Source organism: Engraulis encrasicolus, chromosome 14 (assembly GCF_034702125.1).
Source record: "Engraulis encrasicolus isolate BLACKSEA-1 chromosome 14, IST_EnEncr_1.0, whole genome shotgun sequence".
In the NCBI taxonomy this organism is placed as follows: domain Eukaryota; kingdom Metazoa; phylum Chordata; class Actinopteri; order Clupeiformes; family Engraulidae; genus Engraulis; species Engraulis encrasicolus.
This window is the reverse complement of record NC_085870.1, coordinates 10,600,354-10,618,699: the sequence shown is the minus strand read 5'-3', so window position 1 is coordinate 10,618,699 and position 18,346 is coordinate 10,600,354. Positions and strand designations below refer to the sequence as shown.

Here is an 18,346-nt window from a genome sequence, read left to right as displayed (position 1 = left end):
AAACAGGCCGTCAAGTGCACACTTATGAATGGTGGGGTGCCGAAGCACTTCAATGTGACGTAGGAGGGCGAGCATCTGTGTAAATGTCAGCGCACAGTGAGCGTAATCATCCTCATTAAAAAATATGAATGCTTGACAGCCATCTTAGAACCGGATGTTTTTCACACTACGGTACGTTAGAGTTTTTATTATTATAGTGTAGATTTGTAACCCTTTCTGTCCATAGCCACATGCTTCAACATGAATGAAGATCTATTACTAAAATCATTGGAGATGAAGGACTGTCATGTTTGTTTATCTGTCAGTCTTTTTATAGCCAGTCAAAACAGTCTTGATTGTCTGTCACAGTGCAGTCACAGTGTCCCTATGGTCTGTCATCGATTTATCTAAATCTAATCAGACGATTTGATGCAATATTCACTTTGAGCCACTGTTTACTCTGTTCTGTTGTGACATTCTCTTTGTTGTGTGAACGTATACACGCCTCCCAAAGGGCACACATGCTATCAGCGAGGACGGCAAAAAGAGACATCCGAGGGTGAATTAATGGTAATTAGTCTTAGGTCTGGCGGGAAAACTCTGTCAGACCACACACTCTGTTCAGACCAGGTCTGCAGGGTTTTGAAACACAGGCAGAATTTCAGCCACCATGTAGGCACGGCCAACACACACACGCAAGCAGGGCCTGATCATATGTCATATCATATGTGTGTGTTGGGGGGGAAGGGGTGAGAGAGAGAGAGAGAGAGAGAGAGAGAGAGAGAGAGAGAGAGAGAGAGAGAGAGAGAGAGCGAGAGCGAGAGCGAGAGCGTGTGTGGCGATATACTTTACTGTAATGTGCATTTATGTGTATAAGTTCTTTGTGTATGTTTGGATTTGTGTATTTATGTAAGCTGACAGACACCTTCATTTCCTTCGGGATTAATACAAGTACTCTACTCTACTCTACTCTACTATCAATATGGCTGCAGCCTAGGGCCCCCCACCTGCCACGGGGCCCCTGATCAGCCAAAAGTGAAAATTTCCTGAATTGTGACGATAATGCAATATTGGAAAATTCAGTGTTGAGTACAGCTGGTAGACATGCTAACCTTAATTTCGAGCTTGTAATTATTATTATAATTATTATACATAAATTTGTTGTGAAATTTGCCTTCCGAGGGGGCCCCACAGCAAACTAGCCTAGAAGCCCCAGGCCATCTTAATCCGGCCCTGCACGCAAGCACACACGCAAGCAAACATACAAGTACACACACGTGCGTGCACACACCCACACACACACAGACACACACACACACACGCACACACACACACGCACGCATGCGTACACACAAGCACACACTTGGGATTGTTTGTCCCTCACCATAAAATTACCCAATGTCACTTTTCCATGGCTGACAAGGTGCTGTTGACATCGTTTCGGATCAAAAACACCGAAGTGCCTATTTGGCTGTCAGACACGGTTATCTCACAGCCATGTCAGATGAGTTCTGTGTTGTGGCTGTCTCTGTGTTGGGTGGGACTGCAAGTATGAGGACACGCAGTTTATCCAAGATCGATCCCGCTTTTCAAACCCATGTTGAATTCTGTAACAGAGAAGAAAATAAAGGTCTGCAACACTGTTAAATGCTCCCAAATATTTAATGGCACAACGTATCGGACTAACCGTCCTTCATCAAACCAGTTGACCAGTTCATATAACCAGTTGCACTTTGATGAAGGACGGTTAGTCCGAAACGTTGTGCCATTAAATATTTGTGAGCATTTAACAGTGTTGCGGACCTTTATTTTCTTCTTAGTTATCTTACGTTTGGTCCAGCACCTGTGGCACTGATGTGCGCGCATTCTTTGACTTTCTGAATTCTGTAACAGAACCATGTAGCATTCTGAAATGTATTTCCTTCTGACATTAAGAGAGGATTGTGACTAACAGATAAAGCTATCGTTATAAGTATGGTCTGAAATGGTTTCATATTTTATTGCAGATTGTATAAGAGTATGCAAGGACGAATTATTTGTTTGTATTGCTGATGAGAGAGGACATTAATAAGAGTTATCTCTATGTAGGCAAATAAACCCACCATCCACTTCTGAATAACACTTCAGTTGACAGTACATGAACACATCTACTAATAATCTACCTATATTTTCCCCATGTCTGTTTCTTATTAGATTCCACAATGTGGCTGGAACACTGAGAGTGAATGTCAATGGGCTGGAAGAAATATAGCACAACACCACCCAATAAATGCACAAAAATACAAAAACAACAATGTGGCAAAGGTTCAGCCCAATTGGTTTTAGCATAGAAGTACACGTGTTGAGCTCTGGCATTAGCATTTTAATCTTTAAACATGACCTCTTCCAGTAGCAATGTCAAACCCCAGCCTATATACCCTGTGGCTGTCCACCTTCCACATCCTGTGGGGTACAGTACACCGTCCCTGCTGCCACCATCCCCATCCCCAGCCGCCCCTTACTTACCTCCTCCCGCCCACAACCACATAATTCATCCAACGCACTTGGTTAGGCCCCTAGTTCCCCGGAGACACACTTCATTAAGGCCACGTCTGCCTCCGAAAATGACATGCTGGCCCACTACGCTCCCCTCCCCTCCCTTCCCTTCTCCTGTCTCTCTCTCCAAGCGTCAACCCACACCTTCGCCCTCAATCCCACACCATTTGCCGTGTCACACTCCCGGCCGCAAATCACTAATTGTTGCATTAAATATCATTAGGCATGCCTCCGTGGCAATTGCCGTTTTAATTTCCAACCCTGCAGAAATGTCCCCTGATCATCTCATGACGGGGGCCAAAGCTAGAGTGGAATTTGCCATCCAGTCAGAGGCGATTCTAGGGTCAGGTGGGGCCCCAAGTGAAAATTCAAAGGAATGAACATTTGAAACAAAATTGCCACTACTGTAGTAAAGCGTGAGCTGTTATTCACCATCCAGGGGCTTGGGGGCCCCAGGCGGCTGTTTGCCTTGCCTGGTGACAAGATGCGCCTCTGGATGCCTCTGCATCCAGTTGTGTTTTGTGTCCACATGGGTGTAAAAGTGTGACTTAGTTACCAGAGCCCCATGTATATAGAGGGCCCACATAGTGTCCAATTTATGTAGATATATCACTTGGGGGGTGGGGGTCCATTACAGCTGATTGGAAATAGGGCCCACAATTTGCTGCTACGCCCCTGTGTGTCCGCATTCATTTTTTTTTCCTGGTGTGCCTACTGTAATTCCAGGCCACTTCGTTTTCCCCCCTCTCTGCCTAGATTGGAAGCTGAAGGAGTGCGGCAAGGACGAGCGATTCGTACAAATCAGCGGCCATGTCAGAAATATTCCCGGGCAGACGGTCGTCCTCAAATAAGTCATTGCCGCACAGGCGGTATGATGAAGGCCATCTCCTCTACATGACTTCGGATTCCGTGCCCAGTGACCCGGCGAGTGTGTTCGATGAGTGTGGTCAAATAACTATTATGGCGGGGAGTAATAAGATCAGAATGGGCTTTATTAACCCTCCTTTCTTCCCCCGCCAGCTGTAAGCACCCCAAGAAAACCGGGTTTCTTTTTGGCATGGTAGATTGATATTGGATTGAATTGATTACACCACCAGAGATAATAAAGAGAATATTTTTTTGCGGGGTCTTGTTCTCTTTCCACAATGTACTACTTGGTCTCTCGCTGTTCAACAATTCCTGTGGTGGTGCAGTGACATTCATCTCAGTGGCTGGCTAGCTATACAGTACATTTAATGCATCAGTATGTGGCGGGTGCCAGATTGTTTTGCTCTCTGCAGCACAGACACACAAACACACAGACACAGACACACACACACACACACACACACACACACACACACACACACACACACACACACACACACACACACACACACACACACACACACACACACACACACATACTGTACTCACACATAGACACACACACACACTCTCTCTCTCTCTCTCTCTCTCTCACTCGCTCGCTCACTCACTCACTCACTCACTCACTCACTCACTCACTCACTCACTCACTCACTCACTCACTCACTCACACACACACACACACACACACACACACACGCTGAGCTACTGAAGAACACAGATAGTAATCCTTCTGTTTGTTTGTGTGCATATATTTTAAATGGTAGGCTACAGGTACGCTATTGCTAAACGAAATGGAGCTACAATGCATTCCATTCACACTAAATTAATTTGCATTCATGGTTTTGATCGTCCCGCGAAGTCAATAGAGGGAAGGTGTGCAACAAAACCTGTTCAAAGCAGTGGAAAACTCCATGGATATGACTTACATGGCCGCACATAAGGGTTTATTTTGAACAGCGTTAGCAGCAGCAAGACAAGATGCACATTGTATGCAGTGTTATTGCATGCATAATGTATTGCCTCACGTATTCAGTGTCCCTTCCCAAAATTAATTGTGTAGATTTATTTCAGGCCTGCTCGCCTCGCACACGAAGGGACGGCAAAAAAAAAAATGCTTGAATATCAACAGTGAGGTGTGATTCTTCAACAAAGGCGCACTTAAAAGAAGCCACGTTGCCACGATGCATGCTTATTCCTGTTTTTCCATGAAAGGACCCCCACGAGAGACGGAGGGGGAAAAGGAAGCGCTGCATGGTTTGGTCTTTTCTTCCCTGCGCCCTGGGAAGCGTCTAGATATAGAGCTGCCACTCTTTGTCCTATGATCTTAAATTAAGCTCTCAGTTTTTCTCCAGCCTCGTGGCTAAAAGAGGGATGTGGAAAGCAATTACTTGATCTGCCTTAGCCTCAAAAGACACAATAAGGCGCGCGTTTGCTGCTACTCACGTCTTAGAGTCCTGTGGTGACACGTGTTGTACACCTGACAAGTACACACACACACACACACTCACAGACACACACACACACACACACACACACACACACACTCACAGACACACACACACACACACTTGGATATTGGCTGACTATAAAACATGTAACTGAGAGGTACACTTATTACTGTGTTTGAAATAGGTAGATTAAAAGCACATTGATCTTAGCATGCATGCTAATTGAAATCAAACTATTGCTATGTTAACTGATAATCTTACATGCAGTACAACTAATCTACCCTTATGATTCAATCGTGAAAGTCTATTGGATTGTTTTTATTCTATTTTGCCTCACTGTTATGAATGCTTTCATGCATGTTAGTATCTGAACAGCTAATTGCAAATGTGAACATGAAACATGAAAGGTTTACTGCCCAAACTAGGGTTCACTCGCACAGCTGTTAAACCATGATCTAATGTTGATTCAAGTGCTTTCCTCTCTGTATCAGGCCTGCAGGCTCTCTGCATCTACAAATTTAAATTGAGATGTTTCTGTAGGTCTTGGCTGTAAAAAAAAAAGTCAGTTCCTCTGGCTTGTTTTTCATTCTCAATTGTTGCACAAGCACGTGAGGGGAAAAAAAGATATCACTTAATGTCATATCTGATTTCATTCCAGCGTGGCACACATGAAAGACGAGGCAAAACTGATCATTTGCGCCGCTGTTTCCGACTCCAGAGATGAATTCCGTAGCCATTGTGCCATGAACTCAGGGATGTAATCATGCACCACACGCCCACCGACATGGTGCTTTGTGTTCCGTGTCTCTCTGTGATGACTTCTTCGTGCCTGCCCAATTGTTTTTTTGTTTTTTTGTATTTCCTTTTCCCGCAGCTGTCTCACATCATTGATTAAGCAGTTATGTATTTTCTTTTCTGTTTGTTTATTGTATGACGTGAAGTCTTGACTCCTGGTCTGTTTTGTTTGCAGCTGTAGGCATGCACGCGTGTTTTGTTTGTGTCGCTCCACAGGGTAAAACCTATGTTCACAGTACAATTGATCAAGGTCTTTGCAAAGAAAGCTGGAGATGGTAAAGCATCTTTAGTTTCTGCTTTAGTTGGATGGAGTTATTTAGTCTTCTGTGCTCCAAGGGCCTCTATAGTTAAATATAAATATCTAATAAATAAGTCTCCCAGGTCTTCCCTCCCAAGACTTTGTGAATATCTGTACCCTTTCATGCCAATGAGAGGCCAGAGTAGTTTCAATTTTAGTGCGTGTGTGTCAATTTGTGTGTGTGTGTGTGTGCGTTTGCGTGTGCGTGTGCGTGTGTGTTTGTAAGTCAGTTTTCATCATTAGTGCTCTACTTTCTTTTCATCTTGCATTTTTTGGGGGGGTGACTTGTAATGGACGTCAGTCAAAAATAACTACCCTGAACATAGCAGCTCACTGATCTTTTCTGTTCTCTGTGAACAAGGAGAGTGCTCTCCCTGGCTGGCTTGCCTGCGGGCGGGTATTGATCCAGAGTCCCCGTCTCAAATGTGGTATGTGTTCTTTTCTTCACTTCCACCTCAAGACCCCTGCTTGCAAAATGCTACAACCACACGCTGTCATCAACGGTGTCTTGATCGCTTGATTACTTTTCGGGATCAAATGCACAAAGCCACAGTCGACAAGACTTTCCCGTAAAAGTGTGTGTGAGAGCTTTCAGAGGCTATACCCTCATAGACAGAGAGCTACAAGGTTGTTGAGGTTTGTGTGAGCCTCTGTGTTGTGATGCTTGTTTGTATGGCATGTTAAGGCACACAGTACATGCTAATACCTTTGTAGCGTGGCTTGGTACGCTACAACCCTTAGTGAGAGACTATACCCTCTCATATGTCGAGAGCTAGAGGCGCAGTGTGGTTTGTGTGTGCCTGTGTGTTGTGATGCTTATTTGTTATACGGCACGTTACGCCACACGGTACACGGTAATACCTTGGTTGCGTGGCTTGTTGTACCACAGCCCCTAGTCATTAACGTCCAAACAAACATGGATAATGTGAGCTCCGTGGGCTTGCGGTCTGGTTTTTCTCACTTGAGAGAAGGAGACGGAAAACAAGGAGGTTGTGTGTGGCGGGGGGAGTTGTGTTCACACAAAGTCATCTCGGTGCTTCGGCAAAGGCTTACTTATGTCGCTATTGTGTGTTTTCCTCAGGTATTTTTTTTTGTCACATAGTCAGTTCATCTCCACTCACAGACTTAGTACTGCCAAGAATAGATTATTTTCTTCCTGGCCCTGCCGTGGCCAACCGGTAGGGCACTCACCTGCCATGCGGCTGATGCAGGTTTGATTCCCGGCACGGGTCCTTTGCCGACCCCTCCTCGTCTCTCCATTCGCTTCCTGTTCTCCTCTCACACTGTCCAATCAAATAAAGTCGAAAAAAGACCCCAAAAAATCTTTTAAAAAAACCATTATATTCTTCCTTTCTTGCGATTAAAAATAAATGCATGCAGGCTCCCGATACTACTCTGTAAAGCATTGCAAGCTAGTTAAACTTGAAAAGGCAAGTTGCCCTGCTGCTTTAAGTTTGTAAGTTAAATCAACTCGAGATTTTGCTATCTGAGTTGACACAAATATAACCCTCATCCCTGGGCCTGGGAGAAGTAACCTCTTTGTCCCCCCCCTAATTTATTTCCTTCTTTCTTCCCTGTTTCCTTTCATTTACATTTGTTAACTTTGTGAAGCACATTGAGTTGCACCTGTGTATGAAATGCGCTATATACTGTAAATAAACTTGCCTTGCCTTGCCTTGCCTCTGTCAGCTTCCCTGCTCCCTCCCTCCCTCACCTGCAGAGCTTACCGTACCTGTGTATGTTCCTTCATGACACCTCCTCTCAGATGTTTTGGTGTGTCCGCTGCGCCCCGTGGAGCGCTTCCGTGACCTGCGGCCAGACGAGGTGGCCGACCTCTTCAGCACCACCCAGCGCGTGGGCCGCGTCGTGGAGCAGCATTTCCACGGCACCTCGCTGACCATCGCCATACAGGTAAAGTCACTTTGAACATGGAACAAATGAACGTGGTTATTAAGAAGACCCTGACCCCCCTAGCTGGAGCAGGATGGCACAGGAGATACAGCAGATGTGAGAATGAGGAAAAAAGGATCTGAAAGGACAAAATGAGCAAATTGAGCTCCCTTCCGTTCACATGAGAATTCCTCTAAGAGAGAGAGAGAGAGAGGCAAAAAGAGAGATAGAGAGGCAGAGAGAGAGAGTAAGAAAGATACAGAGAGAGAGAGAGAGAGAGAAAGAGAAAGAGACAGAGAGAGAGAGAAAGAGACAAAGAGAGAGACAGAGATAGAGAGAGAGAAAGAGACAAAGAGAGAGAGAGAGAGAGAGAAAGAGACAGAGAGAGAAAGAGAGAGAGACACGGAGAGGGAGAGAGAGACAGAGAGAGAGAGGCCGGTGACTCCCAGTGCCACTCTATTATGCAGCTTGTTGCCATGGTAATGCGCATGCATCGGCAGCTTTGATAATGAATGTTAATATGACAGCTTATAAAGAATGGGCCGCACATCAGTTTAGATTTCTCTTTGTTCGCTCCTTATGGTGATTTAATAATCTCTTTTGCTGTTGATTGTGATAAGAGAAGCAGGATTCTGGGCCAGGGGAAACCAACAGAAGAACTCCACCTGCTGGAAATAAATAAGAACAAGCTTTGTTTAGTTTTTTTTCAACCCCAACCTCTTGCAGCCTAAATCTTTTTATTCCAGTATTAACATGTTTTTAGATTGATGTTGATATGTATGATAATCTCAAATATTTAGTCTCCTGCCAATTGCCAATACTGCTGAGAAATGGAAAAATATTCTTGTTTGGGCAAAACAAAGCATTAATCCTTTGTCTTGAAGTGTTTTTGGAGGGGATTTGCTCCCAGACAAATTTGATGGCAGTCTAAATGACTGTCCTACTACTAATCCCTAACACGACAGCCTGTTGGTGTTTTAGCTGTTTGGTACTGACTGCAGATTTAGTGTGACACGCAAATGAACATCAGTGCAACACAAACACAGGCGATGTGGAGATGTTCCGAACCCACACACACACATAAACACACACACACACACACACACACACACACACACACACACACACACACACACACACACACACACACACACACACACACACACACACACACACACACACACACACACACACACACAGAGGCCATACAGAGGCAGATGAGAAGAGCTTAATTTATCACTTTCATCAGGTACTTTTCTAACAGGGTCATACCGTACAATCCAACCGAAACGTCTCATTGTGCCACCAGAGGTGTTTGTGCTGTGTCATCTTGATTATCCCGGATTACTTTAACCGGGGTGGCAATACATATCTAGCGTCAGTCCACGGCGGAGCGCAAGCATGAAACTGTTTAATTTGCTCCTGGGCCTCAGCTGTGAAGTGTCTGCCCAAGGAAACCTGTCGCGTTTCATATTAACTTTAAGTGACATGACAGTGGCAATGCCGTAACAGATTAATCAATTTCATGAACGAATGAATGCACACACACGCATGCATGTGGACACTCACACACATATGCACACACACATACACGCGCACGCACACACGCACACAAACACACAGGCGCACACACTCATACAACACACACAAACACAGGCGCACGCACGCACACACACACACACACACGCACATTTGAGGAGACACAAAAAGGTCCTCTTCAAATTCTTTGGGTGGTGCGGAAGTGCTGTGTGATACATCTGAAATTTAAATGCCGTTGAATTATTAACAGATATGTGCCTGAAAATCCTCCACCATTTCTAATTATCTCATTTTTGTTCCCACAAGGATGGCCCCGAAGCCGGACAAACTGTGAAGGTGAGGACTTAATAATGCTCCTCTTTTAAATATATCATGAGGCCTCTGTGACAGTTATCTTGTATTAAATAATAATTGTATTTCATTTGCGCTTTTCCAAACCCTTGGCATTATGAATTATTAACAAATCCATCTTTCTTTTTTCTTTTTTTTGAAAACACTTTGTCTGTACCTCTGGGATGTGGAGATGGGGTGTCAAGGTCTAAGATTGAGGGGGCAGCTGAGCTAGATTGTGACCTGCGGGGAGCCCCCAGTCACCAGAAGTCATCTTTCTAAATGGGGCAGATGGGTCCCTCACTACTGCTTCTAATGTGGTGGCAGTTTGAAAGTTTAAGCCATGCGTTCCACTCCCTGGTTTAGCAGTTTAAGCCATGCGTTGTACTCCCTGGTTTAGCAGTTTGAGCCATGCATTCAGGGCCATAACCAGACATTTTCAAATACTGAGGTCAAATACTGCGTGCTATACTGCATACTGTACATTTAGAATACTTCAAACACTTCAGTCAAACTCTTCAGTTTGTTTACATTAATCACTGTCTTGAGGATAAATGGGGAGAGCATATACAGACTGAATTTATCACTGTTGATTATATTTACATTACTGAAAAAAAAACACAACCTCAATGGTAGTTACGGCCATGCATGCATTCTACTTCCTGGTTTAGCAGTTTAAGCCATGCGTGCTACTCCCTGGTTTAGCCAAAAGGTTCATCTTCGGTGTTCTATATGTTAAGTATGCTCCAAAAGTGAAAGACAGCTGTGTTGAATAATTAAAACAACACTATGTGGCTTATTTCTCTTTGGCTTTCTTACTAAGCTCCCACTGTATGTACAAGTTCCTTAGACAAATATTCACTACCAGCCACTTCAAGATATAGAAAGAGACCAAAAAGCCAAGCAAAGCTTGCGGAAACAATGGCTATAGTTAACCCACAAACAGGCATGGAAAAAGATAAAAACATTCTAGTACTGCATGCAATGCTGTGTTGTCACTGACATGATGATTACACTGCTGGAGTCTACTAGCTAGCATATAGCGCACCATGCCGAAGAATAAGAAGCCAACTGACAAGTATTGTTGGTAACACTTTCTATGAACTTGCTATTCGTAAGACGCTATAAATGCATGCATAACGCATTATAATACATTCATTGGGCCTCATATCTATCAACATAAATATATATGCTCATAGCAACACCCATGAGGTATTATAATGTGCTGTTATAGGCATTTAAGACTGAAGGTTCACAAAGTGCATTATAAAGCTTCTTTGTCCTCATGACACCCACTATGTTGACGCTAATAAATAATACTCTTAATAAATACTTATAAGCAATTATGAGTTGATCTCAATTTACCTAGCCAATGCAATGAGCACTTGTATCTCCTAATACATACTTATAAGCTAATCTCACTTTACCTAGGCTGTGCAATTATCACTTTATTAATATTTATGCATATTGACATAGATGACTGAGATGCAGAATAGATAAATTAGCGTCATGAGGACAAAAAAGCTTTATAATACACTTTGTCACCTTCAGTCTTAAATGCCTATAACAGCACATTATAATACCTCATGGCTGTTGCTATGAGCATGTATGAGCATGTATATAATTATGTCGATAGACATAAAGCCTTTTGAATGTATTATAATGTGTTAGGCGTGCATTTATAGCGTCTTACGAATAACAAGTTCATGGAAAGTGTTACCGTATTGTTTCCTCCCTACACTGGACTTCATTCAGCCATTTAACTATCGGAATGAAGAATGTTACATATCGTCTCTTTCAAATAGGTTGACAGATTCACAGTTTTAGTGATTGAGCTAGTCTACTCTGTCTGTTGGCTTCTATACCAAAGGCCATGCGTCTTTGGAAATGCAAGTAAAAGTAGATGAAAGTAGATGGCAAAGTTAACATTTTAGCACAACCTCCTAAAGCTTCCATCAAAGAACAACCTCGGCATCCTCACAGTTTGACCTCGTGCCCAGACATTCAGTCAGGCACACATCAATGAATTCAAAAAAGAAATAATTTAAATTCAGGCTCATGGCTGGGCAAGCCAAAGTTTGTGTTAAAAACATCAATGTTAACAGAAAAAACAAGATTAGACTTGCTTTTGCAGCACCCTCATGCATTTATGTTGAGACAGCTAGCTAGTGGTGTAGTCTACTTTTTTGTGGTGAGTATACTGTATATTTGAGCATTTTTTTTGAAGTGGGTGTACTCTATATATTTGTGCCATTCTAAAAAATGGAGCAATCAATTTTAAGTGGGTATACTGGGATCCCTGAAATTTTGAAGTAGGTATACTCCGTATACCCGCGTTCTACGTAGACTACACCAGTGGTTCCCAACCTATGGGTCGGGACCCCCCTTATGGGTCGCCAAAGATCCACAGGGGGTCGCGGAGCCCTCTTGATTTTAAGGGGTTTCGTTTTAAATATATATAGCCCATGTTGAATAAAAGACAAAGCATTTAACTAATAAATGCATAGACGCAACCAATTGTAAGTGCTACATTAAACATTTATTCTATATTTGACCAAAGACGAATTGAGGAATAAAATAACTAAAATAAGTTTTCGCAGGAAACGGAGGGCATCTTGTGACTCCGTCTCGTGCGAGCGCTCGCGTGGTTGGGTCACCAAAGCATACAATAGTAAAAACATGGGTCCCTTAAGAAAAAGGTTGGGAACCACTGGACTACACCACTGCAGCTAGCCTACCATACGTATGCGTCAATCCACACATGTATCAATAAATTCAACACACAAAAAGGGGAGTGCAACTCTAGTGTCATCTTTATGAGACTGGTTTTCGTGTTCAGAAATCTGTTACGGATGTAACATAAAAGGGACTCAAAACGGAAAAACTCTATCGAAAAAAGATATTTATTACATCAAGTCTAGGGGGGGTGAACAAAAAGAGGAGCCGAGCTCCTCTTGCAAACAGGAAAAAGGCTTTACAAAAATACAAATACAAAAAGAAACAAAAACACTGTTGTAGTCGGGGCACAACGGGGAAGAACAAAGCCGGATGCTTGATGGAGGAGGAGGAACTGTCGTCCACCCTCCAGTTAAATAGGCAGCGCTCCGCCCCAAGCCACAGGTGTCGCAACTGATCAGCACCGCGAATCTGAAAAAGGACAATCATCAAATTAACGGTCCCCAAAAAGACAGCAATTGATGGGGGGGGGGGACAAACTAAACCCGGAGGTAACAGTATCGCATACCATTAGCACATAACACATGTTCAAGCAAAGACTGACCAAAATTCCATGGATAGGCCTGTGTGTTGTAACACTCAACAATTTAAGACAGCATAAACACAACAGGTTCATATTGGAGTAATTAGTTCACTGTGAAGCACTCAGGGAGGGAAAATTGGAAGAGTCTTCAAATAATCGATTTTGTTGTCTCATGTATTACCAGAGATTCTAGGACTATAATTTGTGACTAATGCAGAAGAGTCTCTCTCAGCATTCTACTTCCTACTAAAGAGCACAAAATGCACTTCGACAAGATGAGCTTCACTGAGGTATAATTCTGAATCAATATCAACATTGTGATTCTCTAAACGTCTTGTAATCTTACTGATATTAAAGGAATGGTATACTTATTTCTGCAGAAGTTTAAAAAAGAAGAAGAAAAAAAAGGGAAACGGGAAGAAAAGTGGAGCCGTTGGGATAACATGGGGCCAAGTCTGTCAAGGTCATTGACCATGTTGTCAGTGGGTCACTCGAGCGCATGAAGCATGATATGTATGCGTTCAGCGCCCTCCCATCTCCTGATTAAAAACCATCTGCCAGATTGCTGTATGTAAATGCATCTGCCATTATCCATCACTACACCTGCACTCTGGGCTCCCGTCCACCACAGGTTGGACAGCACCGGAAAGTCAACATGTATTATACGTTTGCTAATTCCCATCCGAGATGCGAGCTGCCATGTGTGCCGTTTCCCCCGTGGGAATGTAATCCTGGCAGTGCCTAGTCCCCTGGGACATTCCCCTAACAAACATTTGTATAACGCTAAGGCAAACTTGCCTACCTATGCTCTGCTCATCTCATCTGCAATTTGAAACTTCATCAGAAAACTGCAACAATTGTTATGCGTTTAGCCGGCTTTCACCTCCCCATCCAACTCCCACATGCTGTCCCCGAAAAGTTACCCAGCTATTTACCATATTGCATGCATTAACATTGCTGTACCTTTGTGCATAGTTTTTTTATTATTGTATGTGGAATGTGCTATTAATTATGTATTTATGGCACTTGCCATGGGAGCAGACTTCTGGACTGGGCTGTATCATTGAAATGTTAATGATGGGACTGGAGATAGGATAGGGCCATAAAAGGTTACAGAGGTATTCAAAGATGGAACTCTTTTAGCCTGAAGGTGACAGTCACGTGATTGGCAAGGTCCCGCCCGGTGAGACTGGAGAGGTGTGTGTGCACTGTGGTTAATGCGATGATACAGCATAAAGCACATCTCCTAATAGGGAATCTGCGCCTTCATCTGGTAGCCTAACAGTCTGAGACTAAGACAGTTCGAGCATCTGCAGTAAAATGTCACCTTTTACCCCGTGCAAAAATAGCTGAAAATAAACAGAACTGGAAATGGCACCAGCATCTGTCAGCTTGCCACTGACAGTGACATCTTGTCTCATCTCGTCATTCTGAGTTGCAGTGGAAGGCTGGATCTTGTCTGAGACACATTTTCTTTTCCGAAAATGTTATGTATGAAACAGATTTGGTTTACAGTAAACCACCACAGAAACGTTGATCTAAAATTAAATGATTAAATACCACTAACAGCAGTACAGACTGTGAGTGCAATGTATAGCTAAGACAATTATGTGTTTTAAGTGCTACTTCAGAGCATGGCTGAAGGCCTTAGCTTTAAGGAACAGCACTAGTCTGGGCAGTTTATCACAAGACAACTAAAGAACCATCTAGACAGAATTTTTCACTGCTAATAGCAAGTACCTGGAGATAGGAAATCCAGACATTAGGCGTTAGGGTTCCAAGTATGTACAGTGACAGCAGAGATTCTTTAAGTATATATCTTTCTACTCTCTCTGGTGACAGGCTTGTATAGTTACTTTGTTCCCTCATTGATCCCATCATGGAATTTGTTTATTCATTTAAATTGGTAGGTCAGTGAAGCTTGTGATTTGTACCTCCTTTCCCTCCCCCCTCGGTGTCTCAAATACTCAAACATTTCAACATGCAATAGATTTCAAGACAGAGACACTAATTACTTTAAAGCAAATGCCAAATGGGTGGATGCGTGCAATGCATTGCCTAAGGTTTGATGCCCCCAGGAGGCTGGTGTCTTTTTGCATTTAGCTTCACTGCATAATATTATTCATGAAATTATTATTACTAAAAACAACGTTATCTCCCCAAAGCATTTGCTAAGGCACTCACAACACTACTGCTGATATCAATGAACTGAATACAGTTCTCTCAGGTCCACTTAAGTGAAGAAGACGTGAAATTCTGCATGCAATTTTTTTTTTTTTATTATTGAGCAAGTTATGTCCCCTGATTTTCACGAGCACCATGAAAAAGCACAGAGTCAGGGTGCAGCATCTGCAGAACGGGATGCTCACCCAATTTAAGAGAAGGAGAACTAACCATGCCCCTTGAACAGAGCAGGCAACATGACTAAGAGTAGCCTATGCCACGTTATACATAACAAGGTCGATCTGTGGAGGTGGTAGGTTGCGAAGAAGCGTGCAGCATTGGGTTGGGAACAAACTTGCAGAGCTTTTGAAAAGGCGCCTGAGGCAGATCAGAAACATCTAGCTCTCGACTACTGTGACCTAGTCAGAGCTGACACTGGTGCTCGATTTCTTTATAATAAATACATATCCTGTGTCTCTGCATTTGGAGCCAAATGAGATTGTATTTTCAGCCCCTCTCTCGCCTCACAGATGAAAAAAACAATCAGGCTTTTTCAAGATCTTTATTACAGAGGCACATGCTGAAGGAAAAATAACATGTGGACATATTAGAGTGGAGACATTGGGAGCTGATCCACAATCAGTCATGATGTCGAAATCATCATTGTGGCACATTTTAGGGATTTGTGTAGGTTAGCAGGGTTTTTGTCAATGCATTCTGCTCTATTTTTATCTTTTTTTTTAAACCAATGCTACCTCGTTCCACAGGCAGTGTTGCCTGGTAGCCACTAGAGTCCAAGACGCAGTAAGAATCCGCTTATCTTATCTATATGGATTGTTCATGTGAAATAATTGGCAAGCAGGGGGCCTCAGCTTTTGGATATTTATGGACTAAAGAATATTGCGTGAGTTTATTTTATAAGTACATTTTTGCACATTACAGAGCACTTCATGTTCTCTTCTAGATTAGACTTTTTTATGAGAATGTGTTATCTGTATTTGTATAGCACATTTCAGATAAAAAGTTTGGCCATGATCTATTATCCTTTCTCACGTGACATCAGGCAAATTCCATTTTTGACACGAAGCAAGAAAAATGACTCCCGGTCTCCACAGGAAAACAGTGTAAGCTTACGTATGTCAATACCAAGAGATGGCACTTTCCTTGCATCAAATGCATTGGAAGGTGAAGATGTCTGATGTCACATGAAAAAGGATAATTGATGTGGGATCTGAGTAACGGTAGGGACACATAGATGCAAATTTGGCCAAGCGAAGCCAACTTCGCCATTCATTCCTATGAGAGAGGCGAAGGCAAGCGAACAGGAGCGAAGCGACCCAATCAAATCAACAACATAACTGTTCCATTCCATTTGATTCGCTGTGACGACCTGGTGACGGTTGAATTTTGCCTCTCTTCAATTCGCTCGCTTCGCCCTCCTATGTGTCCCTACCGTAAGGGGTTGAGGTTGGCCAGGCACAAGAGTAGAGGCGGTTGAGATGGCATTGGGGCTCATGCCTGTTTTGCAAAGGAAAACTTATACCAAGTATTGATGCTAGTGTCCTCCATGGAGCAACCGTGTTCAAGGTTTTCAGGAGAATTACCAAATTTACTTCTAACCTTCCAAAAATGTTCCTTTTAAAATCCAATTATTTCTTTCTATTCATTTATAAATTGAATATTTGTAAATGCGTGCAGAGGGGCCAAACCTCCCTAACATGCTTAATTTCCCATGTATTCCCTCACTATGACATGATGAATTCACACCAACACCAAGAATAGTACAGGGAAGCATATCTCAGTGCATTACTGCATAGTTATATTTAGCATTTTGTTCAGCATCCGTTAATTTGCAATGTTTTAATAAAGGCATTTAAAATGCAATTTACAGAAATTGATTTCGATGGAGAGCAAACCCTCAATTCCCTAGATTGATTCCAGATGAATTTGCTTTTGTTCATTTCAGGGACATTGTATATCTCATTGCTAGGCCTATTCATTTTTCATCCATTCAATATAATTTTTTTTAACAACATATGGAATGTTAACTTATCGGAATAATCTCCATTTTTATAAACTCATTTTAACCATGGACTTACCATGAATTAGAAATTAGAAGTTCTTTATGAAAATATATTGTCTCGCATATAGTGAACCTGGTCCAGCACAGCAGTCTCCCCATTTATCAACTGGATTATTGCAATCAGGTGCTCTCCACTGGTAATAATAAAAGCCACTGTTGATTGAATAAAGGCGCCCGGCTGTGGGGAGGCAAATGCAGTTTTACAAAGTCTATGCCTTGAGCAACCCTGGGGACCGGAGACAAATTTTAGCATCAATATGGTGGAATTGAGTTTCTTCTATTTTCTGCTTTCTGCAAATATGGCAGTGGGAAGGAAAAAGAAGGAAGTAGGAGAGAAAAAATGAATCATTTGTCTTCCTTTGCAAAGCCTATGTGGCCCTCTGTGATGCAGAGTACATCAGATCATCTTGAACACGCACATTCTTGGAAGGCAAACAGAGATGCTGAGGGGAGCCGGTGCCCAGACCACTGCCACATCTCTCTTCTGCTGCCTTATTGTGCGCTACACAAGGTGCCATTTGTATTATGAGCCTTGGCAGCCCTCTGGCTGATGCTTATGCAAAAACAAAACAAAAAAAAACACAGGCACTCAGATGCTGATGTTGGCAGTTTATATTCACTTAAACAGGCAGGATGGAATACTGCATATTCTTTTTTTATTATTTGTTCATAAATGTGAAGTATCTGTGGTGAAAAAATACTTAAGAAGTGTTCACTTGTCAGCAAAGTGTGTCTGATATAGCTGCTGTGCTTGCTGTAAAGAACTTTAAAAAAAGACTGCAGTGTAGTAGAAAGTACTAGTCCCAACATGCATATGCATCTGTCGTGAAGCGCCCAGATTAGCAAAGAAATTGATCTCATGAAATCCTGTCTTTGAAGTTATAGGCAAGAGGCTTTTTTTGGGAACATGACGGCTAATCAAACGGAGCCAAACCATGATGTGGGAGGAATGTTTCATGTTGGGAGAAAGAGTTGGGGATGGTCGATCCACTGCACCTCACAGGACCATTGCGACCAAAGAGTGCAATAGCCGGCTACAGCCTGGCTTTGATGTCGGTGTGGCTTTCTAAGGGGTCTGGGAGAGAAATATGACTGCTGCAGCAAAAGTCTGGGAAGACTGGAGTAGCTGGGCCCACTTCCATTGATCTCGGTGTATC

The 18,346-nt window shown here is 42.8% G+C and overlaps 1 protein-coding gene across 4 annotated transcripts in view; it reads left to right on the top strand.

Moving 5' to 3' along the window:
* fhit (fragile histidine triad diadenosine triphosphatase) overlaps positions 1–18,346 on the top strand; it is a 237,054-nt gene that overhangs the window by 178,989 nt on the left and 39,719 nt on the right. For all 4 annotated transcript variants that reach the window (XM_063216343.1, XM_063216341.1, XM_063216342.1 and 1 more), the window contains 2 exons: positions 7,691–7,836; positions 9,661–9,690. In XM_063216343.1, coding sequence (XP_063072413.1) covers positions 7,691–7,836; positions 9,661–9,690 — 176 coding nt within the window. The remainder of the gene's footprint in view (positions 1–7,690; positions 7,837–9,660; positions 9,691–18,346) is intronic.